Source organism: Pangasianodon hypophthalmus, chromosome 7 (genome assembly GCF_027358585.1).
Source record: "Pangasianodon hypophthalmus isolate fPanHyp1 chromosome 7, fPanHyp1.pri, whole genome shotgun sequence".
Taxonomy (NCBI): Eukaryota; Metazoa; Chordata; class Actinopteri; order Siluriformes; family Pangasiidae; genus Pangasianodon; species Pangasianodon hypophthalmus.
In genome coordinates this window covers 12,867,925-12,892,096 of record NC_069716.1, presented here as the reverse complement: position 1 = coordinate 12,892,096, position 24,172 = coordinate 12,867,925, and the positions used below count along the sequence as shown (strand labels likewise).

General features: G+C 39.0%; 1 protein-coding gene across 2 annotated transcripts in view; it reads left to right on the top strand.

The window, feature by feature from the left end:
- The window catches only part of hspa9 (heat shock protein 9), a 43,547-nt gene extending 26,579 nt beyond the window's left edge, over positions 1–16,968 (top strand). For both annotated transcript variants that reach the window (XM_026917900.3, XM_053235785.1), the window contains 7 exons: positions 5,312–5,539; positions 6,251–6,355; positions 6,678–6,795; positions 6,920–7,014; positions 11,600–11,692; positions 11,783–11,923; positions 16,353–16,968. In XM_026917900.3, coding sequence (XP_026773701.1) covers positions 5,312–5,539; positions 6,251–6,355; positions 6,678–6,795; positions 6,920–7,014; positions 11,600–11,692; positions 11,783–11,923; positions 16,353–16,430 — 858 coding nt within the window. In that variant the 3' untranslated portion in view covers positions 16,431–16,968. The remainder of the gene's footprint in view (positions 1–5,311; positions 5,540–6,250; positions 6,356–6,677; positions 6,796–6,919; positions 7,015–11,599; positions 11,693–11,782; positions 11,924–16,352) is intronic.
- The last annotated feature ends 7,204 nt before the right edge of the window (positions 16,969–24,172 follow it).

Genomic DNA, 24,172 nt, shown 5'->3' with positions numbered 1-24,172 from the left:
GTGAGCAAGTAGTTGTCTCATTAAGTGTACATTGTGTACCTGGCTAATCCATTATTAAAATGTGACAAGAAATTTTTAATTTAAATTGGAATCTGAAATATTAAATCTGAAACATTTAATGTTTCTAATAAAATGAATGTGCCATTCTGAGGTACACTTCCCCTGAAAATGAGTAACCTACTTATTATTATGCAGTCAGAAGCATCATGGAATAATTTATTTATCTTTATGTTGGCTGCTGCTTGCTTCTAGAAAGGAACTCCTTGTATCTCTAATACACAGTGCAAGGGTGGCCAGCCTGAGAGCACAGAGCAGTGTCAGTGACCATGCATCTGTGTGAGATGGGAAAAGGGGGCAGGGCTTCCAGGCAGTGTGAATTAATTTTGAGAGGTCAATATACCTGTATAAAGCAATTCATAAGTTCCCCCATGGGGACCCGGGGTAGAGTAGGTCCCCAGCACCTCCTTGCTGTTCGTAAAAGGTGACGAATATGGCCTCTTGTAGGCCGTGAGTTGCGACCCCTGTCTGTGGAGGAAGAGGTCCTGGCATTTGGGGAATCCTGTTCCAATCAAGCAGCTAGTCATGACATGCCCTGGGTAGATACTGGCAATTAAATCAGCTGTATGTTTCTCTTCCCTGAAGGCAGTGGCTTAGGTTCAGTCGAGCAAGTTGAACCCTCAGTTCTTCTTGCAAGAGTATACCACCCTTATATCCCTGGTGCATATCTGCAGGAGTCCCACGGCTCCGTGCATCCCCTGGTTGGGCTCTGAGGTGGGTGGGGAGCCAGGATGATGAAACAAAAATAAACAAGCATGGCGAATAAACAAGACTCAAATGGTAGAACAGAATTCAGATGATTTAGATGCTGGATGTGTACTGGCAAAGATTTATCTTTTTATAATCTCTATCAACTGATGTGGCACTTACAAAGTTATCCCCTTTCACAATTCAAAAAGGAATCTCATGGATAGGAATGGTCAAAGATGTGAAAAAGTTGAGATGAGCTCAGATTTTGGTGGAATGTTCAAAGAAATTCCCCCCGACAATCTGATGTGTGCAGGTACTTTGGCTGATGTTCCCACTTTCCACCCATACCTAAACAACAGTAAAGGAATAATCAGAACTAGAGAACTACAGGATGTGGATGAGGCTGAAATAGCTTCAGAGTTGACTGACCATGACAAGGTGTTGTAAGTGTGAAGAGGAAAAAAAAGAAGATTAAATAATAAAGACTGGCACATACATCATGAGGGGGACACAGTGGCTTAGTTGTTAGAACTGTTGCCTCGCACCGCTGGGGTAGGGGGTTTGAATCCCGCTTCCACTCTCTGTGCAGGGAGTTTGCTTGTTCTCCCCATGCTTCGGGGGTTTCCTCCTCCAGTCCACAGACATGCATTGTAGCCTGATTGGCAGTTCCAAATTGTCCGTAGTGTATGAATAGGTGTGCATGTGTGGGATTGTGCCCTGTGATGGGTTGGCACCCCGTCCATGGTGTCCCCTGCCTTGTGCCTCAAGTTCCCTGGGATAGGCTTGAGGCATCCCCGCGACCCTGTGTAGGATAAGCGGTACAGAAAATGGCTGAATGTACATCATGACGTTTGATAAACACCAACCACCAGAGTGGATCTGATTTGGATATCCGATTGGGGGAGCCCTGTCGACATCATCTTTCCTTACTCTCTGAGATGCTTCAACTGTCAGAAGTTTGGTCATAATTCTGTTGGATGTAAGAACAAACCATTGTGGAGAAGAAAAGCACCACCAAAATGCAGAAATTGCACAGGTGACCATCCAGCCTCATCAAAAGACTACGTAGATCAAAGAGAAAGGAAATGTGAAATGCCTAAAAAAGGTGAACTATTTAGAAGCATGCAAAGAGCTTGAGGTCACAACAGACACTAACCTACAGGCAATAGTGCTACATATGACTCTTCCCAAGGCCCTCACGCTGTGTTTTATTTATATACCTCCAGACGTAACTGTGACATTTCAAGATCTAAACAAACTTGCTGACCAACTACCATCTTCCTACATAATTGTGAGATATTTCAACAGTCACAGTCCATTATGGGGAGGAAATTGTAATAATGCAAAGGGTAAAAAACTTGAAGATTTCATTAACAATGATCTGTGCCTCCTCAGCAATGGCTCAAACACCTACTTGCATGCAGGACATGGAACATATGGAACATATGGAACATATGGAACATATGGAGCATATTCCATGATCGACCTAACGATATGCAAATCCGAGCTTTTACTTGATTTCTGATTGCAGACTTGGGATGTGGAAGTGACCACTTCCCCCTTATCATTACCTATCAGATATTCAACATAAAGCTCCAAGATGGCAACTTAAAAAAGCCAACTGGTACCTTTTTTGACCCAATGTTACAACAAATTTAATATAGTACCTCAAGGCTGCCAAGATCCAGTTAGAAGCTTCACTGACATACATCTTGAAATCCATGGTTTGATGATAATTGTAAAAAGGCCATTAAAGCATGGAAAAAAGCAGAGAGGACCTTCAACAAACATCCAGCAAAGGAGAATCTAGTAAGATTAAAAATAGCAAGCACAAGCACGCAGTCTCATTAATGTTACAAAGAGTCAGAGCTGGAGAAGATTCGTATCTATCCTAACAGTAAACACTCCTTCCAAAAAAATTTGGGACAAAATTCAAAAGATGAAAAACAAAGGGGAGGGGCCTCAAGTATGACAGCTCAAACATCAGAGTATCTTAAACACAAGTCAACAAATAACCAATATACTAGCAAAGTCATTCAAAAAGAACTGCTCATTAGAAAACTGTCAACCTGAATTCAACAAATTACAGCAGGAGCGGAAACCCCTAAATTTCTGCTCAAGTAACACTGAACCATATAATCAACTCTTCACAATGGAGGAACTCACCAGTGCCCTCAAACACTCTCATAACACAGCAGTAGGACCAGACAGACTCCATTACAAGTTTTTGAAACACAGTATCATTACTCCTTCTGGAAATCTTTAATACTGTTTGGAGAACAGGAGATAAACTGCAATCCTGGCATTAAGCAATAGTTATTCTCATTCGCAAACCAGGCAAGGACGACTCTTATGCTACCAACTACCACCCAATAGCTCTGAAAAGCTGTCTCTGCAAAACTATGGAGAGAATGTTCAATGACTGTCTAGTATGGATACTGGAGCCAGGGCATATCATCATTGACTATCAGTGTGGCTTTAGACAGGGTAAAATCACCTTAGACCATTTCATCAGATTGGAATCATTTGTATGGGACAGCTTTATTAGGAAAGAACATACGGTAGCTGTTTTCTTCGATCTAAAGAAGGCTTACTATACCACCTGGAGATATGGTATCCTGAAAGATCTACATGAAATTTGGCTCAGAGGCAACCTACCCATCTTTATCTCCAACTTCCTGACTAATAGGTGTTTCCTGTCCAAATAGGAACGACCCTTTCAAACTCACAAATAAAAGAGCTAGGAGTCCCCACAAGGAAGCATTCTCTGTCAGCCTCTTTAGCATTAAAATCTACAGTATAATTAAGATTATAGAACCTCGTATCCTCCACGGTCTGTATGTTGACGACTTATGCCTTGGTTACAGAGGGGGAAAAATATGAATGTAATTGAGCGACAGCTATGTACAAACAAAGTAAATGACTGGTCAAGTCATTTGGTCAGATTATTATTAAAGAACTCAAAATCCTAGGACTGATGTGACAACAAACTCACTTTTATCACACATGAGAGGCTTGAGGAAAAAGACATTTCAAAACAATATTATAAAAAGTACTGGCTAAAACAAAATGAGCAGATTCCAGTGTCCTTTTACGTCCCTCTAGCATATCAGTCAGATCTCAACTATGATCTCGACTACGGGTGCATCATGTATGGACTGGAAAGAACACACACGTGCTAGATACAATACACCACCATGGAATATGTCTGGCCTTAGGAGCATTCAAGTCTACTACTGTACAAAGTCTGTATACAGAAGGCGGGGAGCCGTCTCTCCAGAACAGGCATCTGAAACTGGCCTTACAGTGTGTGACTACATTCAAGGTGAACCAAAATAGCCCAGCTTAAATACCAGTATTTCAACGGCATTGTCTTCATTTACATTACAGGTCCGTAAGTATTTGGATAGTGACACAATTTTTGTAATTTTGCGTCTGTATACCCCAACAGTGGATTTAAAATGAAGCAGTCAAGATGTGTAGTGTAAAAACAAAAGTGTACAATTGTAGACATTCAGCTTTAATTCAAGGGGTTTAACACAAATATTGCGTTAAGCATTTAGGAATCACAGACACTCAACTCCAGAAAGGCCAGATTAGGCTTTGCTAAAAAACTCTAAAAACAAGCCTGACCAGTTCTGACACAAAATTAACTTGTCTCAGAATGATGCGAAAAGAAGAGTATGGAGAAGGAAAGGAAGAGCTCATGTTCCCTAGCACACGACATCATCTGTCAAACATGTGGAAGCAGTGTTATGCATGGGCATGTATGGCTGCCAGTGGAACTGGGTCACTGGTGTTTATTGAGGTGATTGCTAGCAGGATGAATTTTGAAGCATATAGAGCTATACTTTCTGCTCAGATTCAGTCAAATGCTGCAAAACTGATAGGACAGCACTTCACAGTACAGATGGATAATGACCCAAATTATCTCAAGGGAGGAAACTCAGCATATGGTGATGTCCATGGGTGCAAAGGATTTGTCCAGTGACCAGTGCAAAGGACTTGTATCCAACTATTTAAAAATAGTCCTAATATTTATGATTGCTAGTTTGTCTAATTAATTTTGAGCCTGTGTAAATGGAGAGAGAAAAAATGGTTGTAATTCCTAAATGGTTGGTGTAATATTTTTGTTAAACCCATTGAATAATAGCTGAAATTCTACACTTCAATGACATCTTGATTGCTTCATTTCAAATCCATTGTGGTGGTGTACAGAGGCAAAATTACAAAAATTGTCACTGTCCAAATACTTATTGACCTGGCTGTATATGAAACCAGACCTAAATAAATCAGACTACTTGATATATGGATTTAACCACATTTAGAGAATCTGAATGCCAGTCTAGACAACTTAACAGTCCTGTTATTGCACTATTCCTCCCTGGGAAGTCTTGCCTCCAAGTGATCGAGTTATATTTGATGTAAACATCACATCATTGCAGGATAAGATTGTGTAGGGAGAATTAAATCATACAAGCCTAATTTCAAGCCTAATCATTATCGATGCATCCCTGCTTAAAAGTGTTTAAATACTATGCAAGTCGTTTCTTTCCACTTTCAGGTTCAGCAAACAGTACAGGATCTGTTTGGCAGGGCCCCTAGTAAATCTGTTAACCCAGATGAAGCTGTGGCTATTGGGGCAGCCATCCAAGGGGGTGTATTGGCTGGAGACGTGACAGATGTGCTCCTGCTGGATGTCACTCCCCTCTCTTTGGGAATTGAGACTCTGGGAGGAGTGTTCACCAAACTTATAAACCGCAATACAACCATTCCCACCAAAAAAAGCCAGGTAAGTTTCCAGATGAAGTGACAAGTTAATATTGATTAATATTTAATTCATATAATGTACAATATTATAATTAATTGCAAAAATAGCTGTGGTAAAAATTTACCACACTAAATTAAAATTTGTTGCTTTAAGGTCCATGATACTGTGGCCTAGCCCTATAGATAATCATATATTATAAATAAATGAATGAATGCCCACGGAGCCTTACTCAGAATAAATGATTGGAATATGTGTATTGACATGTAAAGTAAATAAATATGTAATTAGAAAATAAATTAGACTAGGCTGTAAGAGGAAATTTTTATTAAAGCTATGTTGTAGTCCCACATTTTTGATCTGATGAAAATTGACCTGAGTGCTATAAAGATCATCTTCATATTATTGTTGTTGTTGTTGTTAAAACCTTATAAATAGATGCTATATCTCAATTGCTACTCAAGAAAACTAAATGACCAAATTTTGGCCTGTATTTCATAAAGCACAAGTCCTTATTTAAGGGCCTGAATTCTTGTGGTTCAGGCAAATTCAGCTAGGCCATGTCCATTAATTTGCACCATGATGGATTTTTGCTGATTTGCTGAAAATGCGAAACCTACATTTGTGAACTTGTCAGAGGGTTTTTGAATATCCTAACAAAACTGGTGTTAAAATACTTGAGAGGCTTTAATAATTAATATCAAGTTACATCAGATCTCTCTTGAATTTACTCAGGTGTTTTCTACTGCTGCTGATGGGCAAACACAAGTAGAAATTAAAGTTTGCCAAGGTGAGCGTGAAATGGCAGTGGATAATAAGCTCCTTGGACAGTTCACACTGGTAAGTCATAATATATGTATATGAAAACTGAGAAAATTGCTATTAAAATAGAATGAAATACTATTATTTTATTCTCTGATGTATTTGGATAAGCCCTGCTTAAACCTCATAATGAATTAGATTGCTGAAATTAGTGTGGCTTTAACACCTACATTACAGGAGCTCACATGGCTCTAGTTATTTCCCCCTTTGTCTCTTTATGACCCATTTAAAAGGAAAAAAAATATTTTGGTACATTAATTCTCAGTTCACTTAAAGGAAAGGATATTACAAATTAGAGAATTATTACTAATTTAGGGCATGATCTGTGACTGTTAATTAGGTTGGCATCCCTCCTGCTCCACGTGGTGTCCCACAGATTGAAGTTACCTTTGATATTGATGCCAATGGAATTGTACACGTTTCTGCTAAAGACAAAGGCACTGGACGTGAACAGCAAAGTAAGATTTTTTGACGTTTGCCAGTACGTCCCCCCCCCCCCCCCCCCCCCCCCCCCCCCCCCCCTTTCCCCCTTTAGTAGAACTTATGGATCATTCTCATTTGTTTCTCAATTTTTTTTTTCAGTTGTCATCCAGTCCTCTGGTGGTCTCAGTAAAGATGACATTGAGAACATGATTAAAAATGCTGAAAAGTATGCAGAGGAGGACAGAAAGAGGAAGGTACTTCATCCTCTTTACAATATGATATTAGATCATATTAGATTAGATTATTAGATTAGTCAACTCCGAAAGTATTGGAACAGCAAGGCCAATACTTTTGTTTTTACTATACACTGAAGACATTTAGACAGGTGTTTCTTGTTGCACAGGTGTCTTAGATAGATTGTATAAACAATTAATAGCTCTGAATGTGTACTGTTGGTTTGAGCCCTGGGATTTTTTTATGAAGACTGCATTTGTTGTTGAAAAGGATGAACCAACAGGAAGAGCAGAGAGCTGTCTATGGGAGAAAAGCAAGCCATTTTGAAGCAGAGAAAAGAGGGAAAATTGATCAGAGCAATTGCACAAGCATTGGGCATAGCCAAAAATAACAATTTGGAATGTCCTGAAAGTAAGAAACCACTGGTGTACTAACAACCAGACATTGAACAGGTTGGCCAAGGAAAACAAAAGCAGTTGAACTGTGAAGAAAACCCCCAAAACAACCTTCAGTGGCATCACTATCAACCCCCACGGGGTAGGGGTGAAGGTGTCATAATCTACTGTTCAAAGAAGACTTTGAAATCAGAAATATAGAGGCCATCTATAGCTAGCCCATCTGGTCCAATCCCACAGAAGAGCTACTGTAGCACAAATTGATGAATAAGTTAATGCTGGCAATGATAGACAGGTGTCAGTACACACAGTGCATTGCAGCTTGCTGAGTAGCTGCAGACCAGTAAGATTGTCCATGCTGACCCTGGTCCACCGCCTAAAGTGCCTACAGTGGTCATGTGAGCATCAGAACTGGACCATGGAGCAATGGAAGAAGGTGGCCTGGTCTGATGAATCACATTTTGTTACATCATGCGGATGGTAGGGTGTGTGTTACCTGGGGAAGAGATGGCACCAGGATGCACTATGGAAATAAGGCAAGCTGGTGGAGGCAGTATGATGCAATGGGCAATGTTCTGCTGGGAAACCTTGTGGATGTTACTTTCACACGTACCACCTACCTAAACATTGTTGCAGACCAAGTACACCCCGTCATGGCAACGGTATTCCCTAATGACAGTGGCCTCTTTCAGAAGGACAATGCACCCTGCCACACTGCAAAAATTGTTCAGGAATGGTTTAAGGAGCATGACAAAGTGTTCAAGCTGTTGACTTAGCCTCCAAATTCCCCGGATCGCAATCCGATTGAGCATCTGTGTGATGTGCTGGACAAACAAGTCCAATCCATGGAGGCCCCCGCCTCACAACTTACAGGACTTAAAGGATCTGCTCCTAACATCTTAGTGCCAGATGCCACAGCACACCTTCCAAGGTCTTGTGGAGTCCATGCCTCAACAGGTCAGAGCTGTTTTGGTGGCACTTGAAATCCTGTCTGTTTTGTCCACTCTGCATTATGATACAACCCTGAGCTTTGTTGGCTGAAAACCATGGGCTGCAGTCGTTGGCAACTTCTTGCTAAGACTTGCCTTGTCCATAAACAGATGTACCTTGTACACCTTCATTATAAGAACTCTCTTGATACTGCTAAAACCTCCTGTTATGCTTTGACTATCTGTTCTCAAGACAGTAATGTGAGATCTCTCATCTGTACAGTGAATAATTCACTCAGGCCAAATAACACCACACCCCCCCACCCACCTACTGAGCCTTCTTAAAAATTTTCTATTCCAAAAATTGACACCATTTAATCAGCAGCTTACCTAATCTGCCTCTGTTCCTAGAGATGGACAGACACTTTGGGTTTGCCATCTATTACTTCCCTCTCTGTCTTCAACCTACATAACCACGTTTCCAGATAATTCAAAAATCTAAGCCCTCCACCTGTTAGCTTGTTGCTGTCGGAGCATTTCACACAAGTCTACTCAAAGACTGTCTGCCACTGATTTCCCCCTGATACCTGCAATAATTAACTATTTCCTCAATACTGGTATTATACCTTCCTCTTTAAAAATTGCTGCAGATATATTTATTCTCAAAAAATCTAGTTTAACTTTTAAATCTTTTTTTTTTTTTTTCTTTTCCTCTTCTTCTTACCCAAACACAGCACTGAATCTGCTCTTGTGAAAATCACTAATGGCATCTTCTGTGCTGCCAGCTCTGACCTACTGTCTATCCCCAACCTCCTCAGCCTCATTGTCACCTTTGATACCATCTCTCACACAATACATTTGGAATGCCTGGCTGGCATTGAAGTTACTGTTGTACATCTGTGGTCCACCTCGTACTTCATCCACAGACAGCAGTTTGTGCATATGGAGAAAGCATAAGCAGTTTTCATAAGCATAAACATACAAAAAATATTTGCAAATTTATTAAAATCAAAATGAAATCTGACAAGTATTTAGACCTTATAATCAGTACTTTGTAGAAGCACATTGAGCAGCAATTACAGCTTTGGGTCTTCTTGGGTTTGTCTCTACAAGATTTGCACACCCAGATTTGGGCATTTTCTCCCCTTCTTCCTGGCAGATCCTTGAAGCTCAATCAAATTTGATGGGGAGCATCTGTGAACTGCAATCTTCAGGTCTCTGTACAGATGTTCTACTGGGTTCAAGTCTGGGCATTAACTGGGCCAATCAAGGACAATCAGAGATTTGTCCTGAAGCCACTCTAGTGTTGTCTAGACTGTATACTTTGGGTTGTTGTCATGCTGAACCTTTGCCCCTGAGTGCACCATGGATCAGGTTTTCTTCAAGGACCTCTCTGTATTTGGCTGCATTCATCCTTCCCTTAAATTTGACCAGTCTCCCTCTCCCTGCCTCTGAGATCTCACCTCACCCTGTAGCATGATGCTGCCATTACCATGCTTCACTGTAGGGATGGTATTAGCCAGTTGATTAGCTGCACCTGGTTTCGCCAGATGTAGAGCTTGGAGTTGAGCCCAAAGACGTTAGTTTTAGATAATCCTTTTCCTCATGTTCTGAATCCTTTAAGTCCTGCTCTACCATACAGGCTCATCTCTCCAATCTGGCCTTTCAGTTGTTATTGCTGATGTATGCGGTTGGCTATATTTCTGCTGGTTGTTGATGAGGTCACTGACTGTTGTTTTTGGGTTTTTCTTCACAGCTCTCAAAATTTTACTGTCATCAACTGCTGTTGTTTTCCTTGGCCGACCTGTTCAATGTCTGGCTGTTGGTACATCAGTGGTTTCTTACTTTTTCAGGACATTCCAAATTGTTATATTGGCAGTGCAGTGCAATGGCTCTGATTTATTTTCCATTCTCTCTTATCAGCTTCAAAATGATTTGCTTTTCTCCCATTGACAGCTGTCTGGTCTTCATGTTGGTTTATCCTTTTTAAAAACAAATGCAGTTTCACAGTTGAAATCCAGGCCTCAAATCAAGAATAGACATTCAGAGCAATTAATTTAATTTATTTAGGATATTGTTTAAACAATCTAACAGGGCACACCTGGGCAACAAGAAACACCTGTCAGTCACATGTTCCAATATTTTTGATTACTTGAACAAATGGTGCTATGTTCTGAGTTATTTAACAGATCTAGATGTAAAGATCAGGAAATAAAAGCTGAAATTCTGATCTATCATCTCATTCATCTTTTGATCTCAAACCCAAATGTCTTCAGTGTATAGCAAAGACAAAAAAAAATGGCCTTGCCATTCTAATTGTTTTGGAGGGAACTGTAAATATAGGCTGTGAACACAGAAGCCTATAAATTTGAACTTTTTTAATTTTTAAATTATATTTTGATTGAAACCTTTCCTCTGTTGTAGATATACACTCACTGTCCACTTTAGTAGGAACACCTGTACACCTGCTCCTTTATGCAGTTATCCAACCAGCCAATCATGTGGTAGAAGCACAATGCATAAAATCATGCAGATACATGTCAAGAGCTTCAGTTAATGCTCATATCAAACATGTGAATTGGGGAAAATTGTGATCACTGTGATTTTAACTGTGGAATGGTTTTAGTGCCAGATGGGCTGGTTTGAATGTTTCAGAAACTGCTGATCTCCTAGGAATTTCACACACAACAATCTCTAGAGTTTACACAGAATGGTGCAAAAAACAAAAAACATTGAGTGAGTGACAGTTCTGTAACTGGAAATGCCTCGTCTGAGCTGACAGGAAGTCTATAGTAACTCAAACACGCTTGACAAACATGGTGAGTAGAAAAGCATCTCAGAACGCACAACACATCAAACTTTGAGCTGGTTGGACTATAACAGCAGAAGACCACAACAGGTTCCTGAGGATATCATGGGCACAGACCCAGTTGAAGACTGGAAAAAGACCAAGTGATTGATTTTTTTTATTATTTATTTATACCCCCCCCCCCCCCCCCCCCCCCAGTTTCGTTGGGCCTGTGCCCATAATAGCATCAGATTCCTGTTCTTGGCTGACAGGAGGAATCCAATCTTCCCAATTCTCATATTTGATGTGAGCATTAACTGAAGCTCTTGACCTGTATCTGCATGAATTTATGCATTGTGCTGCTGCCACATGATTGACTGATTGGAAACTGCATACATGAGCAGGTGTACAGGTCTTTGTATTGAAGTGGACATGTTGGTTTAAACACTATTTCAGTTAATTATTGCATCATTTAAAATTGTTTTTTCTCTAGGATCGTGTTGAGGCTGTTAATATGGCTGAAGGCATTGTCCATGATACTGAGTCAAAGATGGAGGAATTTAAGGACCAGCTACCCACTGAGGAGGTAGAGCACATAGTTGTTTGCTATGTACAAATTTTTGCACAAAGCAAAATGAATAGTTATAAATAATGTAATTTACTGTGGTTTCCTCAGTGCAAGAAGCTTCAGGATGAGATCACTAAAGTGAGAGATCTACTTTCACGAAAGGACCTTGAGACTGGTGAAAACATCAAACAGGCTGCCACAGGTCTACAGCAAGCATCTCTGAAGCTCTTTGAGATGGCTTATAAGAAGGTAATGTATAACAATCTAATTTAGATCTAATTTAAATTTTTCACAATCTTTCTATTCTGCAATATATCAAGGCTACAATGTAATGAATGTGCAGTGGAAGGAATGCTGTGTGCAAAATAGGGGTCCCATAAAGGCCTAAAAGGAGATTTCATTTAGCTCCTTCCACCACAGAGGGATGAGATGATGTGAAAAATAACTGTGAACAGGATAATTATTAGCTGGTCTACTTTAAGACGCTTTGTTAGTATACAAACAGTGATGAGCTCTGAGGCTTGATTTATTTCAAAGCAAAGCCTCAAAGAGCAGAAGGTCAGTCTGAGAATCACCTTGCCTTGAGACTCGGTGACCGAGTCTGTTTGTAGTATTTGTCTGTTTCTGTCTAAGCAGTGCTGACAGTAATTAATTTAAGCCCATCCATTGTTCCTGGATTTCAAATCTCTGTCAACTGAAGTCATAAATCTTGACAAACACTGCCCTCTCGATCTATTCCGCATAATCACATGCAGCAAATAAACAGCTTTTCTTGGTTGCCTTAGTGAGGCTTGCACAGATGAGAAGTGGAATAGAATGTTTGGAAAATTTACAATTTGTTTCACTTTTGCCTGCTGAATTGAAATGTTCTTTTCATTTTTGAGAACAAAAATTATCTTGCAGATATTCCAATCAAAAATTATTTATTTAATTTATCTTATTTAATGTCACACTATTTAATGTAATGCTACTAATGTAAAATTGTCTCTTAGCAAGGTTATAGGCCACATTAAAAAAAAAAAGGTAATGTGAGCAACAATTTTCATCATAACTTTCTGTCCCCCAAGCCTTGGAGCCAAGTGCATAAAATGTGTGTGTGTGTGTGTGTGTGTGTGTGTGTGTGTGTGTGTGTGTGTGTGTGTGTGTGTGTGTGTGTGTGTGTGTGTGTGTATATATATATATATATGCCAGGACAGATCCTCAGAGACACACTCTACTTTAGTCCCATGGGTGAAAATATATATATACACACACATACATACATACATACATATATATATGTGTGTGTGTATGTACATATATATGTACATATATATATATATATATATATATATATATATATATATATATATATATATATATATATATATATATATATATATATATATATATATATATATATAGAGAGAGAGAGAGAGAGATACAACTTTATTGTCATTGCACAGTACAGGTAGTCAGCAATGAAATGCAGTTTACCATCTACCAGAAGTGCAAATAGTAGCATTGTGCAAACTAACAAAGTGCAGGTTTAGTATATTAGGTAGATGTGTAAAAAAAATATATATATATATATATTAGAGAGAGAGAGAGAGCTATTGAGTATGAATGGTAATGGCAGCATGAATGGTAAATTACAGTTTTTCATAATAGAAAAACTCATGGGTATAAATAATATAAAATAAGCAAGTATTAGTCATAAATATGTAAGAGATATGAGGTACATTGTATATACAACAGTAACCAGGTTATCCATGGATAATGTACAATGTACATACAGATAATATATAGATATATAAAGATTACCTAGGATATACAGTATACCAGGAATCTACAGTTTATAGATAGAGAGATAATACAGAATATACTGTGTAGAATGGAGCTGCGGAATGATTACAGGCAGTAAAACATCAATGGCGTAACGGGGTAGTGTAGAGTTCCGCTGGTTAATGGTTGTGGGGAAGAAGCTAGCTCTAAGCCAGCTGGTTCTGATGCAGATGTTCCTGTATCTCCCTCTGGAACGAAGGAGGTTGAACAGTTTGTGACTGGGATGGGAGGAGTCCCTGATGATATTGCTGCTCAAAGCAGACATCTACTGTGTTGAAGATGTTCAGTGGCTGGTAGTCAGGCACCAGTGATGTATTGGGCGGTTTTCACCACCTTTTGCAGGGCTTTTCTTTGACACCATGGACCTACCATACCACACTGTGACGAAGAAGAACTTTACTTCCTGAGGAGACTGAAGAAAGATGCTGTTGCGCCTTCCTAAGCAGAATTGAAGTATTATGACCAGGTGCCAGGACAGATCCTCAGAGACACACTCTACTTTAGTCCCATGGGTGTAAATGGGAGTGTGTCTGCTGCTTTTAGATTTCCAGAAGTCCACAATGAGCTCTTTGGTCTTCTTGGTCCTGAGTGTAAGGTTGTTGGCAGAACACCATGCTGATAGGCTTTGGTTCTCCTCCTTGTAGACCAGCTCATCATTTTTGCTGATGTGACCTACCACCATGGTATCATTTGCATACTTGATGATGTTGGAGTTATGCAGAGGCACCACAGTCATGGGTAAACAGGGAGTACAGCAGCAGTCTCTGCACACAACCCTGTGGGACACCAGTGTTCAGGATGAGGGAAGAGGACCCAAACCATCAACCATCAGAATGGGGAAAAAATGTAATCAGTGATTTTGACTGTGGCATTGTTAGTGCCAGACGTGCTGGTTTGAGTATTTCTATAACTGCTGGTCTCCTGGGATTTTCACACCTCTTTAGAGCAATTGTACAAAGTGGTTATCTTTCTTTCAGCTCAAACCAGACTGGCCATACTCCGTTGACCTCTTTCATCAACAAGGCGTTTCTGTCTAAAGAACTGCTGCTCGCTTGGATGTTTTTCCTTTATTGCACCTTTAGAAAGTGGTGAGCAGAAAAGCATCTCGGAATTCTCCATCGAAACTTGTGGCAGATGGGCTACAACAGCAAAAGACCACATCGGATTCTACTTCTGTCAGCCAAGAACAGAAAGGTGAGGCTGCAGCTGTCCCAGACTCACCAAGTCCTAACAGTTGAAGACTGAAAAAACGTAGATTGGTCTAATGAATCTTGATATCTGCTGAGGCACACAGATGGTAGGGTCAGAATTTGACACCAACAACATGAATCCATGTACACAGCCTTGTGTCAGCAGCCCAGGCTGGTGGAGGTAGTGTAATGGCGTAGGGAATGTATTTTTTGGCACACTTTGGGCCTGTTAATGCCAATCAATCATCACTTGAATGCCACTGCCTTTATGAGCATTGCTGCTGACCACGTGCATCCCTTTATGGCCACAATTTACCCATCTTCTAATGGCTACTTCCAGTATGATAATGCACCACGTAACAAAGCAAAGGTTGTCTCAAACTGGTTTCGTTAACATGATAACGAGATCAGTGTTCTTCAGTGGCCTTCCCAGTCAACAGATCTGAATCCAATAGAACACCTCTGGGTTGTGGTAGAGCAGGAGACTCGCAGCATGAAAGTGCACCTGAAAATCTGCAGGAATTTGGTGGTGCAAATCATGTCAACATGGACCAGAATCTCAAAGGAATGTTTCCAACATTTTGCATTTCTTTGTTTAATCACATTTTATTGGATACCAGCTGCTGTGATGAGAAACACAATTGGGATGATTCATTTTTCCTCTTTCTGTTTGAAGGCTACTAACCACATGGAAGTGAGAGCTGATGAAGTAGTCTGTGGGAGTTTACTGCTATATATATATATAGTAATCAGGATTTATAATAAAAGGTGTAATTTCCCCCTTGTTATTAACATGGTATTTTAAACATTTTCAGTGTCATAAATGTATTTTATGGCAATGTTATTAAAATGGAAAGATTGGGGGTAGATGATTAAATAACAAATTGGTGTGATCACTTCCGACTTTGCGACATCAACCTGAAATGCAGGAGCGCATCACATTTACCATTCATCTGAATAGTTTTTACATGCGAGTGTTACACACAAACACAACACAAGCCAGCCGCAGTAGAAGCTGGAGTGCAGGTATATATGGTGGTTTACAGTAACTACCTTTCAGATATTTTAAAAAGAGGAATAAAAGACTGCCGCTCGTCACTTTTACTTAAGCACTGAAAATGTTGAACAGTAGTGTGGGCCTACTGCAGGCCATTTCGATATTATTTCTTCCAAGTTTATACTGTCGCTACAAAGTTGTATGCACACAATTGTATATAGAATGTCTTGGTACGCTGCAGTACACGTTAAATACAAGGCCCACATTTTCATATATGATAAATAAAGATTTATAATAAAATGTAATGCTTAAGATACATTTTTATTAATGTAAAGTCTGTTTTATCATTGATATTTAGTTTGATTGTTGTGAAAATGGTCAATGCAGTTGTTAAATCTTTTACAAAAAGATTTCTTTTTACTTATTAAGAAACTGGGGTAATGTTAAGGAACATTTCAGTTATGAGGATACTTTTCACTTTGTGGATAGTGCCATCACAAGGGTAAATGTATTTTAATAGGAGGTTGCACATATTTTTATTGCAATGTGTTAAAGTACAGCAGATTTTTATTATTTCTTATAGCTGTACCAACAAGTACAAGTTGACAAAATGTTGTCTAACATGGGTACTCTTTTACTATCATTCACAACATTTAATCTTTCCTAGATGGCATCAGAGAGAGAAGGCAGCACAGGCAGTTCAAGCGGAATGGAGACAGGAGAGAAAAAGGAGGGACAACAGTAGGGCCACCAAAGTGAAGGTTATCCTGGGACTGAAATACTTGGAAATGTAAACAGTCTTGAACAAGACTGACATCTTAGTCTCCATTTATTCTTACATACTGCTTTATCACAGTATCATACATTTGTTATTGTATTACCATCCTTCTGAAATTAATTTCATATGTGTCCTTTTCAAGTTACAATGATCTAATTATTGTTATTGTAATTTTTCTGCAGTCTGTTACTGCTTTTGTGACCTTTATATTAAAATTTGTAAATGAATGTTTTCCCCCTCATTCGCATCAAAGTGTACGTAGGAGTGCTTTTTTTGTTTTTTTTTTTTTTTTTTTTGTTTTTTTTTTTTTAAATAAAGGATTTATCCATGAGGTGAAATTAAGGAGTCCTGTTTTCTGGGTTTTTTCCCATTTTTGAATTGGTGCCATCTGAATGAAAACTCTATTAAATGTATGAAAACTAAATGCACTCTTACAAATTAGGCACTTCCTATGTTGCCAATTCAACTCAAGCATAAGATAAAATAAAAACAAAATATGCTCTGATAGGCTAAGTGATCTATATCTTCTGTAACTGCCCATATACTGTACGGTGCCGCGAAAAATATTTGCTCGAGTTGTACTGGTGCTGGGCGATTTTCACGATTAATTCAATTATTAATTCATATTAATGTTTTAATGCGATTTTCAAAATGTTCTAATTGTGATTGTACATGTTTTATATATGCATATTTAAAATTTTAATTAAAACATCCATAAATGCTATTTAAATTTTTAAACCAATGTGAAGGTAAAATACAGCTTCTTATGCTGATAAATGCCTCCTAAATAAGATAAACAGGCAGCCAAGATAAACAGGCAGCACTTCACCAAGGACTGAGCTCATAGCAAAGAAAGGTTCAGATATAACTTAAGAGATACAAAATTGGTACAGGTTTGAAAAGGCAGATGAACAAGTTTATGTAAAATATAGTGCTGCACTATCTCCTGGTAAATGGTAATTTGCCGGTCGGTATTACGTAATTTTTGACTTTGGCATGCTCGACAGATGACGCCCCATGTTCTTATTTTGTTAGTAACAAGCTTAACTGCTAACTTAGATGAGTGATTTAGGTTTTTTAAACACACCACCACTGATCAACATACACACATTTGTTTGTTAAGTCACATTCGTTTGATAAATATAAAAAACAACAAAGTGTGTGTGTTGATTAATCTATACACACTGTATAGGCTGCCTGTAAACTTGTATAGACAGTATGACTCATTTAATGGTAAGAAGTTTTACTTTGTTTATTTCTGATGCTGTGTGCAGCCATCACTCCATAAACGGGGAAGGAACTCGGAGTTGAGAAGAATACCCCAGGTTGACTTCTCAGTTGTGGTGGCATGTGATGTCACGAAAGACCTGGTCCTCATTTATTCTCTCGAGAAAGAAGGCTTCCCTAAGTTGTGCAAAAAATAGTGCAAAAAATATTTTTAATATTCTTTGTTATTCTTATCCTTAAATATTCTTTATTTAAAAGAAAAATTGCACTATTTGCTGTAGAGGGTGCTGAATTTTTACACATCTACATTTTCCAAAGTCCACTCTAATAAATAAAAAAAACTTTTTATTTATACACAAATTACACAATTTATTTATAATTACATAAATTGTGTAATTTGTGTATAATTTGTGTACATACAAAGTATGTATGTAAGAACAAAAAAATCAATCAATCAAAAAGTGTTCATAAAGTTGAAAAAAATTAAGGTTTTTTTTTTCCACTAAATTTTTACACACAATGTGAGTTAGTACTTGTACATATGAACAAAGTATGTATTCATAAGCATAAACAAAGATATGGATGGAAAATTAAATTGAGAGGGAGGGAAAGTATTTGGATACAACAAATTACCAATATTAGTACTTTGATGAAAAATTACAGCTTTGAGACATAGATGGTAAGAAGTAATTAGCTTTTTAATTAGCTGTAATTAGTAATTAGCTGGAAAGTAGTCAGCCTTCTAGTTGGTCTAGTTCACCTTGCTTTGTGCACAGGGGCATTGTCATGCAGGAATATGCTGAGCTACAGTTGTGGTCATAAGTTCACATACACCTTGCAGAATCTGCAAAATGTTAATAATTTAAAAACAAAATAAGAGGGATCATAATTGCATTTTGTTTTTTTAGTAATGCCCTGAATAAGCTATTTCACATAGAAGATGTTTACATACAGTCCACAAGACACAATAATTGAATTTACACAAATGAACCAGTGGACAACTGAAGACACACACACAACTATTACAGAAGGTGCAAATATTCATTGATTCTCAACAAGGCAACACAATTCATTAAGAGCCAGGCGGGTGTAAAATTTTGAACAGGATGACCAGTGTAAATTGTTATTATTTTGTCTTCCGGATAATATGAAAATACTTTATGTAGCTTCTGAAAGGCAGTACTAAATGAAGAAATAAGATCTTTAAACAAAATAATAATTGACAGTGATCACCCTGGCACTTAATGTCATATGTTACCCTCTTGCGCATCAGTGAATGTTTGCAACTTTTGTAATAGTCCTCAGTGTGAAAAGATGGATCTCAAAATCATATATATTAGTTGTCGACTGACAGGTGACGCAAATGACATTGATCTTGTTACAGTGGCACCTGTCCAGGGGATGCGATATCTTAAGCAGCAAGTTAACAGTCAGTTCTCGAAGTTGATGTGTTGGAAGCAGAAAAAAATGGTCAAACGTAAGGATCTGAGTGACTTTGACAAGTGGATGTTACTGTCATAATTTGTGATGACTGGGTCAGAGCATCTCCAAATCGGCAGGTCTTATGGTGTGTTACCGCAATGCAGTGGTTAGTACCAGTGGACAACCAGTGAACAAGGCTCATTGATTATGTGGGGAGCGAATTCTAGCCCATCTGGTCTGATCTCACAGAAAGAGCTACTGTAGCACAAACTGCTGAAAAAGTTAATGCTGGCTATGATAGAAAGGTGTCAGAACACAGAGTGCATCACAGCTTGCTGCGTATGGGGCTGCGTAGCTGCAGACAAGTCAGAGTGCCCATGCTGACCCCTGTTCACTGCCGAAAGCACCTACAATGAGCATCAAAACTGGACCATGGAGCAATGGAAGAAGGTGGCCTGGTCTGATGAATCCTGTTTTCTTTTACATCATGTGGACACCCAGGCATGCGTTAGTTACTTACCTGGGGAAGAGATGGCACCAGGATGCACTGTGGGAAGAAGGCAAGCCAGCGGAGGCAGTGTGACGCTCTGGGCAATGTTCTGCTGGGAAACCTCGGGTCCTGGCCTTCAGGTGGATGTTAATTTGACATGTATCACCTACATAAACAGCTTGCAGACCAAGTACCCCCCTTCCTGGCAACAGTATTCCCTAATGGCAGTGACCATATATATATATATATATATATATATAGACTCCAATATTATTGATCATTTGAAAAATGGGTGGGTCCAAACAAAATGTCCCATGGTATAAGTTGCTTAACACATCTAGATGTAAATATCAGGAAATGAAAGCTGAAAGATCTATGATCTCATATTCATCTTTTGATCTCAAACCCGAATGTCTTCAGTGTATTGAAAAAATAAAACCAGAGCCAACAGTCAAGTGGCTCACACATACAAACCATGTTAATAAAACATGAGAGCAAACTGGAAAGCACCACAGCAAAGTGGTCTTTTCTCCAGAAATAAGCACGTACCACAGGGACCAAGCAAATTCGTGCCTTGCAAATCGTCCCAGCTTGCGATGTCCTTGCAAAAAAGAAAAAAAGAAAAATATATACCCCAGCAAATTTCAAAACATGCCTGCAAATCAAAAAAACACAACAGCAAATTTCTGAAACCTGACTGCAAATTAGAAAACTCGCTGTGCCACTGCACCACCAATGCACAGTGTAAACCAGACAATGGCGAGGATTAGACAGAATTAAGGAATAGGTAATAAGTGTGAAGACCAGTTTGCCATCAACATCGAAAAACCTAAGGTAGCTTTAAATGAAGATACTACTGTCATAATTTTCTTTATTACAGCTGTGAAATTTAAAATGACTTGTGATATAGTTTGTGGTGCAGCATATTTTGGGTCTATTGTTGATCAGTGACAACAGTCATGGAATCCTAGCAGCTAGCAGGTAAGATAGTTGTAATTTATAATTTTTCTCTTGCATTATACAACATATTACTGTTATAAAAAATTAAATAGAATTGCAACTCTCACAAGCATTCTTTTAAATAACATTGATTCATCTAATGATTCTGCAAACTGCTGGTTAAAAAGCTTTTTCAACATTATAGTCAGCTCTGCATTCAGCAATTATTATTTTCTGAGACCTATTTAATTTTAAAACAATAGGATGTAGGTATGAGTTTAGAGACAGATTTATTTCAGCTTTAGTTCGCTGAATAAAAGAATAAAAGCTTACATACACCAGGCTGACTGTCTCTTTAAACAGTCTGGATGATTCCATAAGTTTGATGTAATGACTTTTAGAAGCTTCTAATTTGCCAGTTGTCACGATTAGGACTTAATTGTAATTAGGCCTTAAGAGACAGTGCCTTTCTGCCCTTGATACCAAGGGAAAATCCAAGCAACTCAGCCAAGACCTAGAAACAAAACTGTGGACCTCCACAAATCTGGTTCCTCCTTAGAAGCAATTTCCAAACAATTGAAGGTACCTGTATGAAGAATTACATGCCAGTATTTATCCCCTTTATCTCTAAGATCCTATAAAGGGTTGTAGCATGCTCATACCTACATAGGTTATAACATTCCTGAAATCTATCAGTCAGGATTTAGGCCTCGTTGTAGCACTGAGACAATGCTGGTTAAAGTGGTAATGTGACCTACTAATGGCCTCTGATCAGAGTTGTGTCTCCTACTGACCTGCCTGATCCATCCTAATGCCCTATTTCTGTTTGGATTTTTTTATCACCTGAAAACCATTTGCCCTCAAGTCTCCGTCATTGAACAGTTAACAACTTCAGTTAAATATGAGATGCTAATACTCATATGTTGCTCATAAGTTCCTGTTTACACAACTGCATTTTTTCTGTGTATGACAACTTTACATGGACACATGTCTTACAATGTAAAGTGGGGGGGGGGGACACGACCTGATTTGTTTCTGAGTCTGTCACAAGATACTGTCATCTTTTCTGTATATGTGTGTCCTTTACAGGAAAAACCAAGTGAGGCATATTTTAAATTGGTGCTGGTGCTACGGGAGAACCAAGAGTCCTCTACTGGATACATTGTGTTCCCATTGACTCCTAATTGGCCCCATTCTGCACCTCAATGAGAATGGGAGAACCATCTGTGCATGCTGTGCTGTAGCAAGACCCATCCATCCTCGCCATCATCACCACACAAGAGACTAATTCTTCACAATACTCTGAGCCTTTAGGCAACACAAGTGATTACAAAGTAGACACATTTACTGGTTTCACATTATACAAGTGACCACTGGGCCTCGAGGTTGTTTGATCAGGTACTTTAAGAAGCCTAAGTCCCCCTACAGTGTGGGGACAACGTGTAAAAGACTGAACTTGTTCAGTCCGTGCTATAAGAATTAATACATCTCCCACAGTCAAAATCCTAAAATTACAAACATATCAGTTAAATACTCAAATTAAGGTTAAGACTTTTCTAAAGACACTTCAGCAAAACCTACGTTATTTTGGTCATTATTCGGGTTGTTTTGTGTACAGGTACTGGCGATCTTAGTAAGGGGTGGGAAATTCTCAAAATATATAATGGGGAAATTGAGGTTTGGGATGCTTCCTCTCAGATTAATTCTTTTGATGATATTAAGGTGTCAGCATCTGATCAGTTCTGTGTTAGGCTCTGATGATATGAGAAACACTTTCCAAACTTTGTTGACATTAACTCAGGACACTCTGTTCCCAGGCTGTGAGGTTTGCATTCCTCATCCAGTGAGTGTCTCTGGCATCTCGTGGGCAGGACACACCATCTCAGCCTGTGACACATGCCCTGCTACATACAGACGTTTCTTCATTTAATGTCACTACATGTCATAATGGTACATAAGCAGTCACTACTCAATGTTGTACTACAGGTCTTTCAATTTGTAATCAAACATACCTCCCGCCGTACCCCCTGACATCATCACTCCATCTATGGTGAGTAGAAAACCATTCTAGTGGACCACCCTCGATAGTTGACATTTCTAAGGCATTATGTAACTTCACTATTGAAGTAGACAAATACCATCTAAGAGGTGTTTCTCAGCTCTCTCAAACCCACAAACCCAACCTGAAGGGGCTGGAACAAGACAAAATTCATTGATTGCTAGCTGGTTTAGTTTGGAAAATCCTTATAGTGAATTGCCTGCCAGGTTCAACAGTCGATGTTCATTGATTTATCTCCTTCCTGCCATGAGACCCCAATCTTATCTCAAACCCCAAGTAACATTATCTGTATCTATGGCAGTAAAATATGCTCCTCATATCATCTTGGTTCATTGCACCGATACGTCACACATTTTCTTAGATGTGCCCTGTTCTTGTGGACCTGTAAACTGTGATAAGGTCAAGTGTATTTGGTAGAAGAGTGGTGGGCGTCACATATTCGGCAGACCATACAGGTTACATTCTGCCTAATAATGCTACACTCAACTCAAATGGTACTTAGAGCTTATGCCTACTAATAGGGTATCAATCCATGGTATCCGGCTGCAAAGAGACTTAATCATAAAATAACACCTAAGAGACTTTTAGATATTTCTTGTTTTTTTTTACTTTCAGAGCTAATGGGGTACTGTGTTCAGTGGCATATCTTATCCATGCTTGTCATTACACAAGAAACACCCACTTCGTGTATCATTGGCCTCAGCAAATGACCCAGGTTGAGTATCTTACCTGTAGTCAAACTTTTTTGGACCAGATTTCTGGTGCGCTTTTCCCTAATTGTGGTGTCATGGTTAGCCTTGATCAAATTCGTATGTTATCTTGTGAAGTTGAGAAACTGCCTAATGATACTGCACAAGCCTTATCCAACACTCAATGATCAATGATGATTTTGCAAAATCGGGTCACTTTAGATTATATCCTAGCACAACAAGGAGGTACTTGTGCAGTGGTAGGACCTGAGGACTATACGGATTTGCTCAACCCTACTCAAAATTTGATGCGTTAAAGAGCTGGATGAATTAAGGTTCGGAGAGCAGAAGGAGTCAGGATTTTTGGTAACTTGGGAGTAGCACTTGTAGCTCGAAAGGGTGTGGGGGTGGGGGCAGAGGCAAGGCTAGCTATGACAGCATAATTAAAAGGGAGAGCCAAAAGGTAACACAAACTTGAAGGTGCCCGGAGGCATAAGACGGCCAGCGACTCCATCATCAAATGCTTAGAATCAGTGAATCGACACTTTTTTGGATTGACTTTATTGTGAGTCAGAGTCAGGATGGAGACTTGATGGCAAACAACATTTTAAAAAACATGTATAGTATATGATGATGTTGGGACACACAGAATTGCAGTCAGGGGTCATGTATATAAATTCATTGTTCACATCAATGATGTAAACAACACAATGATGTGCTACTCCCAAGTTACCAAAAGTCCTGACTCCTTCTGCTCTCTGTCCCTACTGAGAGTGTGACTTGAGTTTCAAGCATCAACGTAAGAGTCACTTGAATCCCATTTAGACTTCATTGATGAATTGATGAATTGACTTCATTATTGATGGCAAACAGGCAAAACATT